Genomic DNA, 18,896 nt, shown 5'->3' with positions numbered 1-18,896 from the left:
AGTGAGACATTTGGTTTCCCCTGAAGCCATTCTGAAACAGGGCAGTACTGGAGTCTCTCTCTATCAATGAAGAGCACAGAGAGAGGAGAGAGAGTGAGAGAGAGAAAGAAAGAAATAGAGAGAGCTCCCAGCCTCCACAACTCCACCAGCCAAAAAACTCCAAGCGACGCACCGCAAGACCGCAGCTGTGCACCCCGACGCTCAGCCAGGACGCCCTGATTCCTGCCTGGTTTTGACCCTTCCTCCACCCATCCCTCCCTCTCCTCTCACTTCCAGCGGGACCCTTATCATAACATTTATGATCCTGGGGCCTCCAGGTTGTTGCAGTCCAACCGCTGTTGAAATTGTTTGGTCACAGTGAATCAATTTTGGATAAGGGTTGCTGCCTCTTTCTCTTGGCCTCACTCAAGGCCCTCTGCTGCTGGGAGTGCGGCCCCCGGGGCCTGTTGAGGAGCAATTAAAACATAATCATCGTGGCTCCTGTCTGCCGCAGGTGCACAGCTGCGGTCTCACACACAAGGAAGTCTGAACGCTGAGATCATCCAATATGGCTGCCAGGTATTTTGAGTGATTGACACATTATTTTCCAACACGTGTACGAATTAGTGTACAAGCAAAGGTGGGAAGAGATTTTTCTCTCAAGGTTCTTTAAGAGGACAACGTCATTGACTCAGATATATCTGAAACAGAACTACAGTAAGAAGAAAACTTCAAGCAAAAGTACAAAATCTCTACAATAAAATCTGTAGAGAAACAGAAAAAAGCTCAAGATTGAACAACTTCAATTTAAACATAAGCATCAGCATGTGTAGTAAAAGCAATAGATTTTTGGAACAACTCAAAGCTGCAAAAAATGAAAATGTCTGTGTTTAAACAGCAGTAGCACTGTAGTCAGCTGTGTCCCAATTCGATACAGCACATTAATTCTGAGCAGGTTTTGTGTCCGAAAAAATCAGAATGCAGACTTTCTGAAAAAATAAGCTTGATTTTTTTCTTTTCTTTTTTTAGTGTAATGTTGATGGACTCTATCGTCCCACAATGCAATGCACAAATTAAAAAAATTAAAAGCATGTGTGGATGGTGGTGAAACAGCCACAGGAACACTTCAGAAAAAGACAAAATAAGTCAGTTTTTTTGAAAAACCATTTACAAAGTGTAACTGTGAGTAGCATCCTAAAGTCACCGTTTAATTGTGATGAATGAAGGATCTAATTTGGCAACCATATTTTGATGACAGCTCAGCCTCCACACTTTTTTTTTCCAGCACAGCTTTCTACGACTGCCAGCCTGTCCAGCCAAAACCTGTCTGAAGCGATAGGCAGGCAGGCAGGCAGGTATACCGCAGCCCACCCTGCCACTCCAGGTGTCCCCCTCACAGCGAGGGCTGGAGAGAGCCAGGTGGTTACAGTAAAAGGGAGTGAACAACGGAGGGACTTTGCAGGTGAGGGTTGAAAACAAACCAAAAAAAGTGCTATCCAAGTGCTATTTTTTTTACCTTCTTGGTACACTGCCTAACTGTATTGACTAGCTCAGATATGACCATGTCCACACATTTGGTGCAAGGCTCTTTAATCTTCCCAATCTGCCTTTTCACAATGGTCTCAAAAGCCATGTCCGGGGTGAAGAGGCCAGTTCTGCCCGGCAGAGAGAGAACCAGCCACAGAGCCAAACAGAAAAAAAAGAAGAGGATGGTGGAGAGAAAAAGAAAGAGGGAGGAGGGTTGGGCAAAAAGAAGAGTTGTTAATTGTAAAGAATTACCCCCCATTTCTGAGCTTTCCCCCCAAAAAACATAAACGGACACAAATGAGACAGAGAGAGGGAAACAGAATGGAGCTATGAAAACAGCTGGAAACCGACAAGCAATATCAAGTTACCTCTACTTAATTTGGAAATTTCTGCAGCAAATATCCAGTCATTTTCCCTCAGAAGTTGTTAAGAGTTAATATGTTACAGCAAGATTTATTATAAGCACAATTGCTGTAACAGTACATGTACTCAAGAACCCAAAATACCATGACAGTGGAAAATACATGTCTGTAAAAAATGGTTTTGTTACTTCATTCTAGTCCCTTAAGTCAGATGTAAAATGAACCAAAACATGGTTCAAACTGACTACAAATAAACTTTAAAAGGTGAATTCCTGTTCAAACAAAAACTCCCTTTTTCTTTTGCGAAGTGTCCATCATCACATCCAGGCTACTGTTTGTTTTTAAAAGGGGCTGCCTCTGTAAAAACTCTTTCCCAGCTCAAACTTAGCACAAGAAAACCTGGCAACTTTAGAAGTGTGCACTGGACCCCGGTAATAACAATATGAATGTCCCACCCAAAAAATCCAGCACATGTATGACTATATATTAATCTAGCTCTTACCTAGTAACATCCTGCCAAATATCTAGCTTGTATTTTAGCAACCAGCTTTAAGATCAGTGAGCAAACAAACTCATTAAATTCTGATACTGTGCCTTATACAGTTACAGTATATTTTAGTCAAATGTTAATTCTGTTATATCAATGACTATATTTTTAAAAAGTGTATCAGAGGGAGGTTAAGCAACCAAAAGTGCAGGATTTCACCAACCACAAAGACCAACAGCCAAAATGCACATGAAAAGGCCAGAAGAATGACGCCAGCAGTAGTGGTCACCTATCTAATCCCATATTTCCCTTAAGTGTACTGCTGCCATTAGTATTCAACAGAGCTCTCGATCTAAATCTAGAGGTCTTGGTGATTAGATAGGCAGAGGCAGTTAGATGCAGCAGAGGTGACTGAGATGGAGTGATAGAAGAAGGTGAAGAGGAAGGGTAAGGATGGAGGGGAGAGATGGAGGGCAGACGTGCCTGATGCCATGAATGTTCTTGATGGCGTAGCTGATCTCCTTGCGGAGCTCCTTCTCATCAAACTCCATCTGAAAATATAAAACAGAGACAACAGGAATGATTAAGTATATACACTCAGATTCATAGATCACTCTCTCTTTTGTTTTATCCGCTCTTTATTTTCTTTACAGATTTCCAAGTACCATGACAGCTCATAAAATGCCTTCTTTGATTGTTATTTTCAGTATGATACACATTCAGCACACATTACTTACTGATTAGACCAGTGCTTCCCAACCCTGGGGGTTAGTGTTGCCATTTTTTTTGGGAATCACATAATCTGAGGGATTATGTGACGAAAGACGATTAAAGGAACAGTCCACCTACCAACATCTCTACATTTTACAGATTAGCACATCACATGTCATTTATTCAACCTGTTCAAAAACTAAAAACATAAAAGGTGTGGTTTTAAGGGGAGTTGAGTGCTGAGCTATTTTCAGTGACATCCTGGAGTCTTGATGTCACCATGAGGGCAACCAGCTGAGACGTCACAGAGTCACTGTCCCTGGCAAGGAAATAGTCCAGCACATAAACTGCTGTAATAAAACAGGCTATTGTGGGTTTTGTTGTTGTTTTTGTTTTTTAATCAGATTAGATTTTCTTATTTTGGACACAACCAAGATACTTGTTTCCCTCTGTTACCAGTCTTTATGCTAAGCTACGCTAACCTTATTCTTGCTACAGCTTCATAGTGAGCGATTGAGAGTGTTATTAACCTTTCAGCAACAGAGCAAATGTATCAGGTCTGATACACTAAATTATATTTAATTCTTCTTGTGAATAGCTGAATAATGTTGACCTCCTCAACTAAACATGACTGACCTTAAGGGCCACAATGGGATTATGGGACTTTGTTTCAAGCTGAAAATGTTGGGAACTGTTTTTTTCTCTGCTGCTTTTATTTTGAAAACATTTATCATACTTTTCCCCCAGCAGATTTGACTCACACGTTCAGCCTAACCCACTGTAACATTAGACATGGGATGTATAAGCTGATCCACTGTATTCTTGTACAATCTGTTTTTAATACAAAGTATAGCATTTTTATGTACAGAAATGCACCACTCTTTTTCACATTTCCTTTGAAGCATGCATTATAAACACATAAAACATAATGATGAACTGACTTCTAATGCATCTGGCAGACACTGGGGGCTTTCTGTGTTACGAGCCAAGCTTCTGGTTAGGAAGCAACCTGCTCTGTCTTCTCGGTGGGAAACCGACAGGGCATTTTTCTGCGGCCTCAGTCACAGACAGTAAGTTTTATATCCTCAGAGGGAGGGCGAGAGAGGACAAAGAAGAGGGGGATGGATGAAAGGAAGGAGAGGAAGGAAGGGAAGGGTAACGGCTGACTGAGAGAGAAAATGAAAAAGGTTCAAATATGTAAAAGGAGGGTGGGTTGAGGTAAAAGGCTTAGGGAGGCAGAGGTCGGAGAAGGTGGATTGAGGGAGGACAGGCTCCGGATAATGATAATGTGAAAGGTGGACAGAAAGGATGAGGGGGAGGGATGAAACAAGGACACATATGGTGATGGAGTGGGAGAAACGGTGAAGAGGATGAGGTCGGGGGAAGTGCGGGTGAAGACACAGCAATGGGGGAGGTAGCTGTCAAAGTGGGGAGGGAAGACAGGGGAGCGCTTGAATCAGAAAGCCCAGAATGAGAGTCCTGAGGGAGGACTACTCTCCTTCTGAGGCTGGGAAAGGATGGTGAGGATGACAAACGTAATGATGTAAAGAGACTAAGGGGGATACTTGTCATACAGCAATATAGGCTTTCATGTAGGACTTTTTTTCTCTCTTCATTATTTTAATACAATACAGAATTTTCTCTCTTTCTTTTTCTAATTTTCTCACTTCACTATCAGCTGTTTCATGCATGTGCTATTCATTGCTACATTTTTAGCATCATTTACTTATTCTTTAGGAATGGTATTCTATCAAAATATCTAATGCTAATAAAACTTCACTGAAATGAACTGAGAGTGTTAATACGACTACGAGTCTACAGCCTCAAAAGCAGCTCTGAGACACAGCAGAACTTTACACTAAATGCTGACTTAAGCATGCTAACGTGCACACACTGACAATGCTAACGTGCTGATGGTTAGCAAGCATTATGTTTATTTTATTCAGCATTTAAGTTTAGTACGTTAGCATGCAAACATTTGCTAATTAGCACCAAACACAAAGTACAGCTGAGGCTGATGTGAATGTCATTCTGTAGGTAAACATAAACCAAAATATTGAACAAATTAAAAATGTTGATTACTGTAAGTGTCCAGGAATATATGTATACAGCAGTGCGCAGGTGTTGGGCAAAATCAAATGCTAATTTCTGCAATTTGTTCAAGATGATAAAATACAGAGTCCTCCCTTTTCCCTTTTTTTTTTTTTTGCAAACTGAGTAGTGCTTAGTGATGTATTGTGATTCTCAAAGTTCAAAATCTAACTTTTGGTTGTCCTGATTATACTGTAATACAAACCCTTCCTAGATTTCAGTCGGGGACAACGAAACATTTAAATCACACACAGAAACAGTCTGGCATTCACACACCTTGACCAGTTCAAAGGGGAAGCGTTCATGGAAGATGCGATTGATCCTCGCACCACCTGACAGCTCCGCCGTGTCAATCTGGTCCCCAGAGCCCTCTATGCACTTCTCAAAATCCACAGAGAACTGCTGCACCATCCTGCATGGAGGCAGAGACACAGATATGAATAAATCTGTAAACCTGGGTCTATAGTCGTATATCTGTCTGTCTACTCACTGGAGGAGAGCCTTGGTCTTGCGAGATGGATCGTCAGGTCTGAAGTTCTTGTACTCCTCCACCTCCTTCTCTATGGAAAGAAGCTGACTCTGAAGCTTGGCTCGCAGACCTGGCAGGGTGTCGCGGATGTGGTTGGTCAGTTGCTGTGTGGTTCAAAGGTCAGAGTTAGACAGAATGAGTCTGAATTAGACCTGGTGTTGCAGGAATAAACACATGACCTATGAATGGATGTGCTACAGATGCTCTCACTCTGTCGTTAATGCTCTTTTAACACACCTGATTGAGGATTTTCTGGAGGTAGGGAGTACCCATACGGTCTGCCAGGTGTCTATACGCAGGATGGGAGAGAAAGAACTTCCTCTCAGCAGCCATAGCAGCATTAATATCCTTCTTTCCATCTATGTCCTTCTGGCTCCTGTTCACCACACCGATGTAACCTGGACACAAGAGACGAGAGTCACACAGATTTTTACAGTACAGTCTGAACCACTGTGAGATTAGCAGAAAACCAGATCCAACTCTTTTTTATCACTTCCTGGAATTTGCACAGAGCAGACTAGAACAGACTCAATGCTTGTGGCCTGACTCGCAATTTGACTGAAAGATAGCATGGTCTCGTATTAGAGCAAACTGGGATTGTGCTGGACTCTTATTTGCTACATATGAGCCGAGTTTGAACAGCCAAACCCACAATGAGAGCCCTCCAGCACTTAAAAACAGTGTTTAATAATGTTTAGCTGTGCAAAAACCACATTTTAAGAGACATGGGATTGAAGGAAAGAATATAGATGAAGGATGAATGGAGGGGTGGGGGGAACACAGGAAAGAAGAGGGAATTACATGAATAAATGTCTGCATGTGTGTGTGTCCAAGTTTTTTAAGACCGAAAGGGAAAAAGAAAAAGGAGAAACGAGCAGGAGAGTTCGGGTCACACAGATCCCATTTCACCTCCAGTTAAGTTTTCTCATGCATCACTCAGTTAAAGGCTGTTTCATGCTCTATAACTAATGCAACTGTGAGCCAGCAGCCTTGTAAATGTGAACATCCACGGCATTAAAGACAGAGAGAAAGAGACGGGGAGAGGGAGAAGAAGAGAGGGGGAAAAAAACATAGAAAAAACAAAGGACATGGAAAATATTCAAAAGCACATGCCTGGGTCTTAACCAAGTGCAAATGGAAAAGAAAAGCACCACATCAGCACATTGCAATAAAGGGCAGCCCGCAAGATACATGCAAGCTCTTTTCCAAGTTAGTGTTTTTTCTGTCTTTGCCCCCTTCCCTGCTTTTCCTCCCCAACTCTTCTTCTCTTCTACCTTTCTGCTTCTCCTTTGATTTTTCACTCTGTACTGTTTTATTATATCGTCTGTCCCTCCCTCTTTTCCTTCTTCAGTTTTTTTTCAGTGGTTGGAGACTTGAACAGCTTTGAGTAGGACTGCCTTACTACCACAAGAGGGAAACAGTGTGTCACTGAGAGCCCTGAAGCAGAAAAGAGGTAGTGTGTGTGTGTGTGTGCTCACCCCTCCTGAGTGGAAGCAGTTTGTTCTCCAGGATTTCTCTAGCATCTGTCCCCTCGTCCATCAGGTCCAGCTTGGTGATCACACCAATGGTCCTCATACCTACATGAAGACACAAAGACACACACACACACACAACAAAATAATTTAGCAACTGCACACACCAATCCTGAAAACTTAAGTGAACACTAAACTGAAAATTGTAGAATGTAGAATGGTGCCTTCAGAGTGTATTATTTGATGTATTATTCTAAGGATAATTATGATTGATGTGTTGAGGTGTAAGCAGCTAATTTGATTGTCTTTAATTACTTTTTGGTAGTTTAATCTGTAAATAGACACACTTTATATATTTTGGATGCAGCAATATAGCAATATAGTGGAGTAAAAGTATGAATTATCTTACCCTGGGGGTCGACCTCTTTGGCAATCTTTAAAGCGTCAGAGTTGGCCAGATCAGAGTTGGCTGGGGAGACAGCCAGCATCAGGCAGTTCTCCTTGGTGACAAACTGCATCAGCATTTCTCTGATCTGGAACTCGATGTCTGCAGGTTGGTCGCCCACAGGCACCTTGGTCATCCCCGGCAGATCCACCAGGGTCAGGTTCAGCACTGTGAGGAGAAAAAAAGGAAGACGAGAGCTGAGAGAAAGCACTGTTGCCAAATGAGAGGTTTGGGGAGTGCCATTGAAGATTTTAATAACGTACATTTTCCTGTCAGATACAACCATAAAACAACATGACAGTCACACCAGACTAGTATCTGTGTGGGAATAGAGTTTTATCAGCCTCACCATGAGGGGAATACACCCGCAGGTTGATGGGCACAGGGGAGATGCCCTTGTTGGCCCCGGTGATGCGGTCAGTCTCTGCCTCAATCTCCTGCCGGACCTCATCGAAATCTGTGAACTTTTTGCCCTTACAGTGGAGGAACTCTGCATACTCTGAATGAGACAGGGAAATGAAAACATGTTAATGATAAAAAATAGAAGGTGATGAACAAAGAAGCAGAAAACAGGAAAAGCATACAGTAGAGGAATCAGGAAAGAAGCAGAAATGAGGGTTAGGTCTAGTAGCAGATGTGTGGCTGTAAAGACACTAAATGCTGAAATCAATCCAGAAGTGCCTTGAGATGCAATTCAGTTAACAGCCACTAGATGCTGGCTTCAACCAAACCTCCACAGAATTTATGAGAACAGAGGACACAGTGCTTTTTTGACATTTTTCTCCTCTCCGTTACAATTACAATAAGGCTTACAAGGTGTCAAGATAAAATACAGCCTTCAGAATAGCCCTTAAAAAACCTCTTGGTGAAACCAGACCATGTGTATTTTCCACGGTCTGTTGTCACACCTTGACAGCTCCCAGGGTCACATCAACTCAAGGACAACAAATACGTCAAGCTGCAAATCACCCACGGATATTAAATGTCAGGAACCAGATGAGAGATGAAACCTCTTGTACGAACAGTGAAAGATCTTTGAGACCCCACAGTAAGTTCAGTTTTGACTTACATATCCCATGACCTGGAAGACAAGAGCTTCAGTGGATGCTTATAGGTGAGATGTTTTTACCTGTGGGACAGTTCATCAGCTGCAGAACCAAAGGACGACGAGTCACGATGCCAGACCCACGGGGAAGGAAATCCCTGTAACACAACAGAGACAACAACAGTCAGCTAAAAACAATGTAGAGGGACTAAAATAAAAACTGAAGAATGAACTACAAGATTCTATCAAAAGTACAGTTAGTAAATACAAATAAAAATTTTAAAGAAATCAGAAAATGAAACATTGACACTATGAATCATCAAACAACACGAGGACAAAAGAACATGAGTCAGTGATAGTGAATCAGCATCCTGAAGCTTTGTGAAGACTTCACTATTATTCCCTCAGGAAATCTATGGCAAGAGCAGAGAACATGTGCAAGTGTGAATGTGTGTGTGTGTGTGTGTGTGCAGTGCTGAATAACAACAAATCCTCGCACAACAGCTGCGGTACCACCAGGCTAAATGTTCATTTCATTTACTGCAGTGCCGTTCTTAGAGGACTCCTCTTTGAGAGTGAAGCCAGTGCAATGGGAAAAAATGACAAAAAATATTAGTGTCTGAAATTTCCCGTAAATTTTTTTATTATTTGTGTACATTTTGTATATTTATTGTATATACCTTTCTTCTATAGAGCACTGTTTGTCTTCGTGGAGAAACCACAATTTTGTTGTACTTAACTGTACAGTGACAATAATAGCCTATTCTATTTTTAATCAGAGAATATTTGAAAGCTATTGCCAGAAAAATAACTGAAATTAGTATTAAAATTTTTTATTAACGTTACCTATTGACCATTGACTAATAAAATCATCATTGATCATTGCAGCTCTGCATTGAAATTAAAGATGGAGGAAAAAGGATAATTTGCTTGCTCTATCAATAAAACTCAAACTGTAACAAACTGATATAACATTTATACAGATGATTTAAAAATGTAAAATGTAAAATCTAAACCCTGACATTGAGTTTGAAAGTTAACAACTGTTCACCAGCTTTAACTGTGTCTTAATGTTTGTCATTAAAAGGAGAATGTTCATTTCATCAGCAGCAGCAAGATGGAAAAATCACCAAACAGTACAGCAGAACACTTTCACAGCTCAGTAACACTAATGGTTCACAGGCAAATAAAAACAGTAAAGAGCTACTAAACTGAACTCATGAGGCCATTTGCATTTAGTTTCTCCTTCTAAATTTCTGATGTGTGCCAGCGTTGTATCATTTACAATGTTCCCTTAGCAATTTGACATTTGAATTATCAGAAATAATGGGAGGATTTGTGTGTATGTGTTATGAAATAAAATACTGTCCTGGTGTGTCAGAGGTGTGAAGTGTGTGTTTTGGAGAGCATGTGTTTGTACAGATGACTCCCTGCCAACATGATTTTTTATGCTATCTTATATACAAGACACTTATTTCTTTGGGGGGTATTCAGCTGCTTATGCAACATCAGCGTCGACTCGCCACCGGCAGCGTGTGCTCCTCAACCAGCTGACGCCACAGTTCAGTGATGTGTGGTGTGTATCTATGCGAGTGTGTGTGTTTGTGTTTACAGCAGCAACAACAAGAGGCTGTTAGGCACCCATACTGCAGTTTTCAGTCATCATACAGCTACAACTCAAGCATATTTGTGGCTTACAGCTTGGTGACAGAATTGTAATTAAAGCAAGCAGTTTTCTGTAATGAGTTATAATCTAAAGACCGAGGCAGTTTAAAATGTTTTTTAATTACACAGCACTGAGATAAAATATTCAGTATCTGATGCGAGAACTCAACAGTAATCAGCTGATCTGAACATGAATAAGAAATAGGCAAGGACTCTGTTTGAACCTGAAGCAAAGCCTGAGGCAGTTTGGATACATGAGTCATGAGCTGAGAGTTAATCAGGGCCAAGCTCCTTTCTCTCAAAATCATGACCTGACAAAAGGAAAACAAATTCAGCCATTAGATGTTAAACATGAGAGGACCATGTTTAACCACCACTCTTTGCCTGTACTATATACTATTATCCATTTAGTCTGTCTGAGTGTTGAATATTTGGGTGTAACAGCACTGAACATGCACATTCTGCGGTGGCTTTAACAAACTTGCAACATTTCTTCTAGACTGGTTAAGTAAACAGCTGTTGATGCTAACACTGGCTTTGTCGTGATAGCAAAAACCTACATATAGCACCTTTAACCCATACCTTCATCTGTGTTATATTCTAAATTGCTGTTTAACCTAAGTCCATAAGTAATATCCAGCAAAAACAGAATAAAAGGCCATTCAGTTGATCGAAAACCACAAATTTCATTAATGTGACACAAGATTATGACTGAAGTGAGTTATAATCTTATAAAACTACAGGTTGCTGAGTTTTACAGATCAGTCTATATAAATCCTTTTCCAACCTGCAGTATGTCGCTTAATGCATGAGGGAGAATATGACAAACACGGGGCTGAAAATACATATATGTCACAGTGAAGCTAATGTTTGCTTATCACCAACACCTGCTTCTCTGGAAAGAGCAGCAACAGGAAGCTTCATTTGTGAGGATTGTTCCAATGTTTGTTGTTATACTGCAGTCTTGTTCAACAAAGGGAACCCTGCTCTCTGTTGGCCTTTACGTTTGTCTGTCCATCTGCTGGTCTGCCTGCCTGCCAGTGTGTGTGTGTGTGGCTGTCCCTTTCTCCCACTTGGATGCATTTTTTGAGGAGACAGATGGCCTCAACTGCAGGTCTTCATCTCACCCCACTCCTCCTCATCCTCTCCCTCTAAGTGCCACCACAAGGAGAAACCACAGACAGAATCATACACACACACACACACACACACACACACACAAGGCAGGAGAGGTGGGAAGATGTGACAGTAGTGTGAGTCTCCTCTCTCCCTGTTTCTCTGTCCACTCATCCTTTATCTAATCCTGCTGAGAGGGTGACAGCACCCCCCCCCCCCCCAACACACACACACACACACACACACACACTCCACCCACACACACACTCCACCTGCATTCATCCCCCCATGCGGTGGGGAGATGAAAACACTCACACCCATGTGACTGCCAAAAGCCCCGCTGACACAATCCCCTAGACAGTTGAGATACGGATGATAGGGCTGAAGTTAAATGCTGAAAAAAATGAAAAGGAGCAAACAAGGATGGTGCAGAGGAATGGAGATATTTTTGCAGCAGGAAGACAGTGATGGAGACTTAAAGAGAGATTTTAAGGTTACATCAAGATACCTTCAGCAAGCACTTACCTATAAGTGCACTCAGCAGTCAGTGTCTGTCTAAAAGCACTTTCAGCTCTAACAGTGTAACTGGTAACAATGTTTACCCACCTCATTCATTCATTCATTCAGTAAAATCTATCTATCCACTATCCAGACAGGATTTGGCAAAATAATGATACAATGAGCCGATATAAAATCAACCCTGAGATATATGTGGGGTCTGACAGCTTTATGGGAATAATACTTTTTAGGGTTAGGGATTGAATTAAGGGACTAAGGAACTAAGGGACTAAGGAACTAAGGGACTAAGGATTCAATTACAGGTCCTCACAAGGATAGGTGTACAAGGATCTGTGTATTTAGCCATTGATTCATTCATTCTCTGTCATTTACTGTAGTGCGTGCGCGCACACACACACACGTCCAGTAGGTGCCAGCTAGTGTGAATTTTCAGGTCTCACACACTTTGTTGCAAGAACAATTTATTTTTTGTGACTGTCCCCTGGGACCATTATTTTCTGCACTGAAGTAAAGCCAGAACAACTGACTGTAGTATTTTTTTTTTTTATTAGTATTTTCTTAAATCTCAGTTTTCATTCAATATACTAGTGACTACAATTGACCAGTTTGGGGTGGGTGAGATGAGTGGGTTTATTCTTTTTTCTCTTCCTGTTTGTTATTGTTGTTTTCTTTGTATTATTTGCATTTATCTCTTTTTGCCTATGTGTGTATTTGCTTTGTGAGAAGAAGAGGGAAATGTAAAATCTGATTCCTTTTGTGTTTCTAAATGTATATGGTGGCTCCATGTCAGACACCGTACTGATTCTAAAAACCCAAACTCAACATGCTGCTCTGTCAGTATCTTCATGTGCGTCACATCACTTCCGATTTCCAGACACAGTCAGACACTGAGCCGCTTCTAATCCTGCTCTAATGCATGCAGCAATAACAACCCTGACAGCAGTGAACCAGCACAACCAGGCAATTTTCCTTCCCACCATCATTTGGGTCTTAGAAAGATGAGACTGCTTTTTGGTGATGAACAGTGCACAGTCACACACATATACACATACACACGTTCATGTCGACCTCTGTGGTAGATGGGGCCAATGAGGTGGCTGAATGCTGGACGGTCTATTCCAGATTAGACCAGAGAACCAATAGGAGAATGTATTGTTGGTGAGCTGTGGACAAACACAGATTAGTTGTAATCCTCTGTAGCAGTAGAACAAATGATGTCCTCTCTTCCTGTTTCTCAGTAACTGCTTTGCACTCTAACTGCACTCTTATTGTCATTCATTCAGATTAATGAAAATAATCATTAGTTGCCGCCCGAATATGAATCATTGGAAAAACGGGCACAAAGATCCGAGAAGGCTCAGAAACTATGAGTTGTGTGCTGATCTGTTGTCTAATTCTAAACTGTTCATGTTCAGCTGACCTCCTGAGTAAAAAACTTAATAAAATGGAGGTGTACCAACTGAACACTGCCATTTTCTTTATGATTAGGAGCAAATTCTATGGTCCTATCCAGAAATTTCCCCAGGAATTAACAGTTAAATAGGACACTGGGAAACTATTAGACCTGTGAAATAGTGTTATCACAAGAGCTCAGATTTATTTGAAAAATGACTCAAATCCCCCTGAAATCTAATTACGCTTCAAGTCCCAGAGAATCCAATATCATTTATGTGCTGTGTGGTTTATCTGATTGTAGCATTTCCCTGACATATTATCCTGTATGAATCATTAAAGCACTGTGCTTCTCTGCATCTCTATTCACTCCCTCCTCCTTAGGGTTTGATTTGAAAAGAATAAAGGCTCTAATGGAGCTTCAGTATACTGTCCTTGTCTTTCACATGAGTGAAGCTGCTGCTTCTCATCACAACGCTTCCAGCCTTCTCTGTGTTATGTAACACATGAGACCAGCTATATATCATAAACCTAATCTCTGTGTGTGTGTGTGTGTGGGGGGAGAGAGAAAAACATCTGCGTTGTAGTTTTATGTTCCTGGGTTGTGCTAGTGCCAGCAGCTGTCACTGATAACAAAGAGCTTCGGTCGGCTGAGCTGCACACCATGCAGCACCAACATCCTCCTGGGCTGTGCTCGAACGTCATACAGAGTGTGACCTTTCTACTCATGTCTCTCTTGTCTGCATGCCTCTATCAGCCATAAAACTGACCTTACATCCATCACCGTAACTCAAAATGCTTTTCATAAAGAGTCTAATAATTTCTGCGATTGCCTCTGTAATCCATCACAGTCACAGTAAACCGAGGTACCCTTCAATCTTCTGTGATGATCTGAATTTTATACATAAAAAGCAATTCTCAGTGGCAGTGATGCAGGATTTCCAGTGTGTGCAGTGTTTTAGGAGAAGCAGTCGTGGTGCTGATGTGGTTGTTTTTGAAAGAGCTGTCCATGGTGCTGAAACTAGATTCTAGACCAAAAAAACAAAAACATACAGCTGAGAGCATCAGCAATGTTTCTGTAAACATTATCTACACTAACTGTGCTGTACACTGTGCTAAGCAGCACATTAAATGATTAATATGTTGCATGATAAAGCATTATTTTACATCTAGCTTTTGTTTCTAGTGTCAAACTCACTCAAATCAATTCAATAAAACATTTTCTGCACAGTTTCAATATAAATATGTATAAAAATTCTGACTTTAACGCTTCAGACTGATTTTCAGAGTGAGAATAGTCGAACACATTGGTCAACACATATTTCTTTTAGAACTGCAAACTGCCAAAAGACAACCTATGTCAACCTATACTCAAGATAAATACAGTACTGAGCTTTCACTGAAAAGGAGAATGGGGCTGCAACTGTTCATTATCAAATAATTTGCCAATTATTTTCATGATTAACTGATTTTAAAAAACATTTTTTTCTTGTCTCAAGAAGCTGTAACTAAACAGTATTTTGTTTTGCTTTCAAGAATTTCTTCTTGAGCAATGAAACAAAATGATGAATTGACGGTTAATTGATTACCCGGCTAATCATTTCAGCCCTGCTGCACTGTGTAACTTTCACTTGATTCACCATAGCTACTTTCTGAGAAACTTGGCTGCAACTTTTAATTTGATGCATCTTTTCCTTTTCATTGTGACACTCACTCAACTTCTGCCTCCTTTTAGAACTTGCAATAATGTTAAATTTAATCAGATATCCACATGTGACCAAACGTCCCCACCTCCACCTGAACTAATAACAGGTTTCACCCAGCTGGCTCTGCATGTGTTGGGTGCTGAGACCAGTAAAGCTCCTTGCTTTGTCTCTGCTAATGAGACTCAAGGGAGGAAACACACAGACTGGGTGACAGACACAGATGGGAACCAGGCGTGGTGCTCGGATTCAGATTTATGAGATGTTTTCTTTACTGTCAATTCACAGGCTGGTCAGCAGGACACGGCCAGAAGATGCAGGGCTAACGTAGAAGGATGCTTGATGCTTGTGTGTTCAGGTATGAAATGTTTACATTATTAAGTCAGTCAACAAAAAATGAATCTGCACTCATCAGTTTTCAAGTGAAAAGGCCAAACATTTACTGGTTTGATTTGCTGTTTTTCCCTATATTTCTCTATATTTGGATGTTTCTTGACTATGTCATGACAACACCTCTGTGAACTTCTGATGCCATTTTCATCATTTTATGACACTAATATACTAATATTTTGTTTTTTAATTAAAATTTACTGCTACTCAATCAAAGAGGAAAAAAAGATGGAGTGGTCCACAAATGCAGCCAAATACATCTCATCTTCTCATTGTCTGTCTAAGTGTACCAATGAGCATAATGAATGAAAAATACTGATAAATTCATGACAGCTGAGTGTCTTGATTGCTAAAGGTATTATCTGATGACGCACGGAGGATATCATATCTTCAGTTTAACCTTGCTGCCTTGGCTTTGTAGTGGTAAACAGGAAATTGAACAGTGAAAACGGACAGGAGAGCAGTCGACTCTCTCTCTGCAAGAAGGACACCTTATAAAAGCTGGGTCAAGAAAACGGTGAAGGACAATTGATGAAGAGGAATAGATCAATTTGATTAGTGTTCTCAAATGTTCTTCCATGCCATTAGCACTGCACATCTCAACAGCTTGTCTGTCGCCTGGAGGTTGGCTATCTTTGTCCCTGAATCACACCTGCCAGGCATGCAACAGCATCACAATCAAAATCTAATCCACCTGAGAGGAAAGGTGTCATGGTTAAATATCAGGACATCAAAGTCCATGTTTTGATCCTGCAGATAAACCCAAACAACTTTTAAACAGCTTATACACTAAGCCTTGTGAAATAATTGATGTTAATGTCTGTCTGCCGCTTGTGAGTGTCCTATACTTTGGTATTGATTGTCTGTGCTAACCGTAAGCTGAAAAACCAGACCGAGGGAAAACAAAGCCAGGACCAGAGCTGTGAGAGAGAAAAATAATCAGTCCTACGCTGCCAAAAATCACCCATGATGCTGTTGGTTTGGCAAGCAGCTTAATGACAGCCAAAAGGATCACCAGACTAATCGAAAATGGTGTTAAATGACTTTCTGAGAGGCTGCAACGTGAATGTCTCAGTAAGAGACAGGGAGGGGAAGATAGAGATGGAGAAAAGAAGCGTTGTGACATGTAAACACACAGCGTATTGTAAGTGTGTGTTGGTTAGGGCTGATAAGACAATGGGTCACTGGGGGGGTGGAAGCCTGGAGGAGGAGGGGAGGAGGATAGGAGGACCTGAGTGGCGTCACTGCAGCTGGACTAATGCATAGATTAACACATGACAGTATCTGCAGTTTGTTCACTGCTGCAAGATATGGCAGAGACGGCAGGCCTTACAGACACCTGCCAACAAGATGCAGCGAGTCTGCTTTACAGTTAAAGGCTTCATCGTGATACAACATTTTCTCAAAACGTTTCAGTTTTTCCTTCATCTCAACCACAGGTCCCTCGGGTGAGGCTGTGTAATTAGACACAAGCTGTTGCTATGACTACAGCTGAGTGAGTTCAGCGCAACGTGGTCCGTTTAATGGGCAAGAAGAGATTGTTGCAATAGTATAAATTGCTGGAAAAAGAAGTTTTGACAAAATGATATTAAAACAAGACCTCCCAAGGAGAGCAGTAAAACGTGAAAAAAGAAATAATAAGCTGCTGCTGTTAAAACACTGTGTTGGAAATGATGCTCATAAAAATATCTATTGATTCCTCTACTAGAGGAAGCACCCTACAAGGGACATTTCAGTTTGTATGTGTGTATCTTTTATACTGGAGATTATTCAAGTGCTGATTTGGAGGGGAACTTAAAGGGGAACTCCACCAATTTAATATGTCAAAGTCAGTTTACAGTTCTTAGAGAGTATTGCTACATATGTGGAAAAGTTGAATAAAGCTCTCTCAAGTCTTAGCTTAACAAACACACTCCATGTTGATGCATGAGAGGCACAAGGGGGGCTTGCTATATAAAACCTTTGTGGCTGATGATCACTCTGGCTCTGCTTCTTGAGTGTGACAATAAAACAAGAGTGCAATGCTAAGGCGCTTTCTTTTCAGTCCCCATAAATGGCATTTGAAGGTTACATCTTTCACCACCAAACTGATATTCCTTCTACCAGTGGTATCCTGTGTAGATTAGCCATGTAAACAGTAGGCCTGCCACACCTACTACCTGTTAAGATGGGGATTAGCACTCTGGCCATGTGGTGAACTATTTGTCTCCGCTGCCAAACAAATGTAAAAGAAGGACAACTAAAAGAGAGAACAACACCAGATGTGTTCACACTTGATTAGATCTGCCAGAAAGTGATAAACCAAATCTCAAATCATCCAATGGATCTCTCTTTTGTTCAGTGGGATGTACCCAGCTCATGCTCAGTGTGGGGGCTGAGCTGGCCTGGAGCCACAGTATGCACACACTCTGACCTTGCTTAAGCAGGAAATACTGCTGAATCACACACTCTGTGCACAGAGAAGGGGAATAAAAGTGTTTGAAAAAGTGATCAAGTGAAATACAAGTGAGCTGGGGCTGACAGACAGCAAGCAAGCGACACCCATGTTGTCGCCTGTATGAGGTAAGCTTCACTTACAGCATAAGCACAGGCAGACAGATGGATGAGCTGAGCTGGAAGGGCTCAAAGCTCAGGTGGACTCTCTCTCTCTCTCTCTCTCTCTCTCTCTCTCTCTCTCTCTCTCTTTCTCTCTCGCTCTCTCTGCAAGGTCATACTGCAGCATAACAGAGCAGATTTGTTCCCCCTCACTTTATTTTGTATCGTCATCATCAGAAACAGCAGCTCTGACAGACAGAAAACTGCATGTTTGCAAGACTGAAGCCTCTTCACACACACACACACACACACACACACACACACACACACACACACACATAGCAAGCAACATTTTGCACCCGTGCCTGCTCAGGATTAAACAGCCTGTGGAACACAAAATTGTAGCCCTGACACAGAAACAACAACACATCCAGCAGGCTGCCTGTAACAGGAAGTCAGCAGCCAAACAGCCCCTGCCTCTGACACAGATCTCTGTCACTGGATTTATACTGATACACTGATACAACCTGGTGTCATTTTGACACAGGAAACAGGAGGTTTTGAACATTTCTTTACATCCCTCATAACCAGAAATGGCCTATCTTCTTAAATACCGAGTCATTTAACAGGAATTCGTGTTTCCCTGAACGCATCATGTTGTAGTTAACAGATGAACCTCACTAGGGATTTACTGTACGTAGGCCTAACAAAATAATCTTCTTGCCTTCGTGCTGTGTGCATGAACGCAGAGACAGATAAAACGATACAACTGGTGAAATGTGCAATATTTGGACGGTTCAGTAACACCCATAGGATCTCACTGAAGCCTGTGTGCTGGATTTAAACCTGCCAGAGAAGCGGGGGAGGGGGAGGGAGGGAGCGGGGGATGGGGACCGAGGATGTGTAAAGTGTAAGCTGCTGCAGCCGC

The 18,896-nt window shown here is 41.5% G+C and overlaps 1 protein-coding gene across 5 annotated transcripts in view; it reads right to left on the bottom strand.

Annotated features, from left to right (window-relative positions):
- dnm1a (dynamin 1a) overlaps window positions 1-18,896 on the bottom strand; it is a 49,742-nt gene that overhangs the window by 30,312 nt on the left and 534 nt on the right. For 4 of the 5 annotated variants that reach the window (XM_018662926.2, XM_018662924.2, XM_018662927.2 and 1 more), the window contains exons 2-10: window positions 8,733-8,806; window positions 7,953-8,102; window positions 7,568-7,771; window positions 7,165-7,263; window positions 5,924-6,084; window positions 5,648-5,790; window positions 5,434-5,569; window positions 2,839-2,906; window positions 1,496-1,634 (exon numbers count right to left, since the gene is read on the bottom strand). In XM_018662926.2, the coding sequence (XP_018518442.1) occupies window positions 1,496-1,634; window positions 2,839-2,906; window positions 5,434-5,569; window positions 5,648-5,790; window positions 5,924-6,084; window positions 7,165-7,263; window positions 7,568-7,771; window positions 7,953-8,102; window positions 8,733-8,806 (1,174 nt within the window). The remainder of the gene's footprint in view (window positions 1-1,495; window positions 1,635-2,838; window positions 2,907-5,433; window positions 5,570-5,647; window positions 5,791-5,923; window positions 6,085-7,164; window positions 7,264-7,567; window positions 7,772-7,952; window positions 8,103-8,732; window positions 8,807-18,896) is intronic. The other variant, XM_018662923.2, reaches the window with a different exon arrangement.

Source organism: Lates calcarifer, linkage group LG9, assembly GCF_001640805.2.
Source record: "Lates calcarifer isolate ASB-BC8 linkage group LG9, TLL_Latcal_v3, whole genome shotgun sequence".
NCBI classification, from domain to species: Eukaryota; Metazoa; Chordata; class Actinopteri; family Centropomidae; genus Lates; species Lates calcarifer.
The sequence above is the reverse complement of the archived record's forward strand: the minus strand, read 5'-3'. Positions and strand labels throughout refer to the sequence as shown.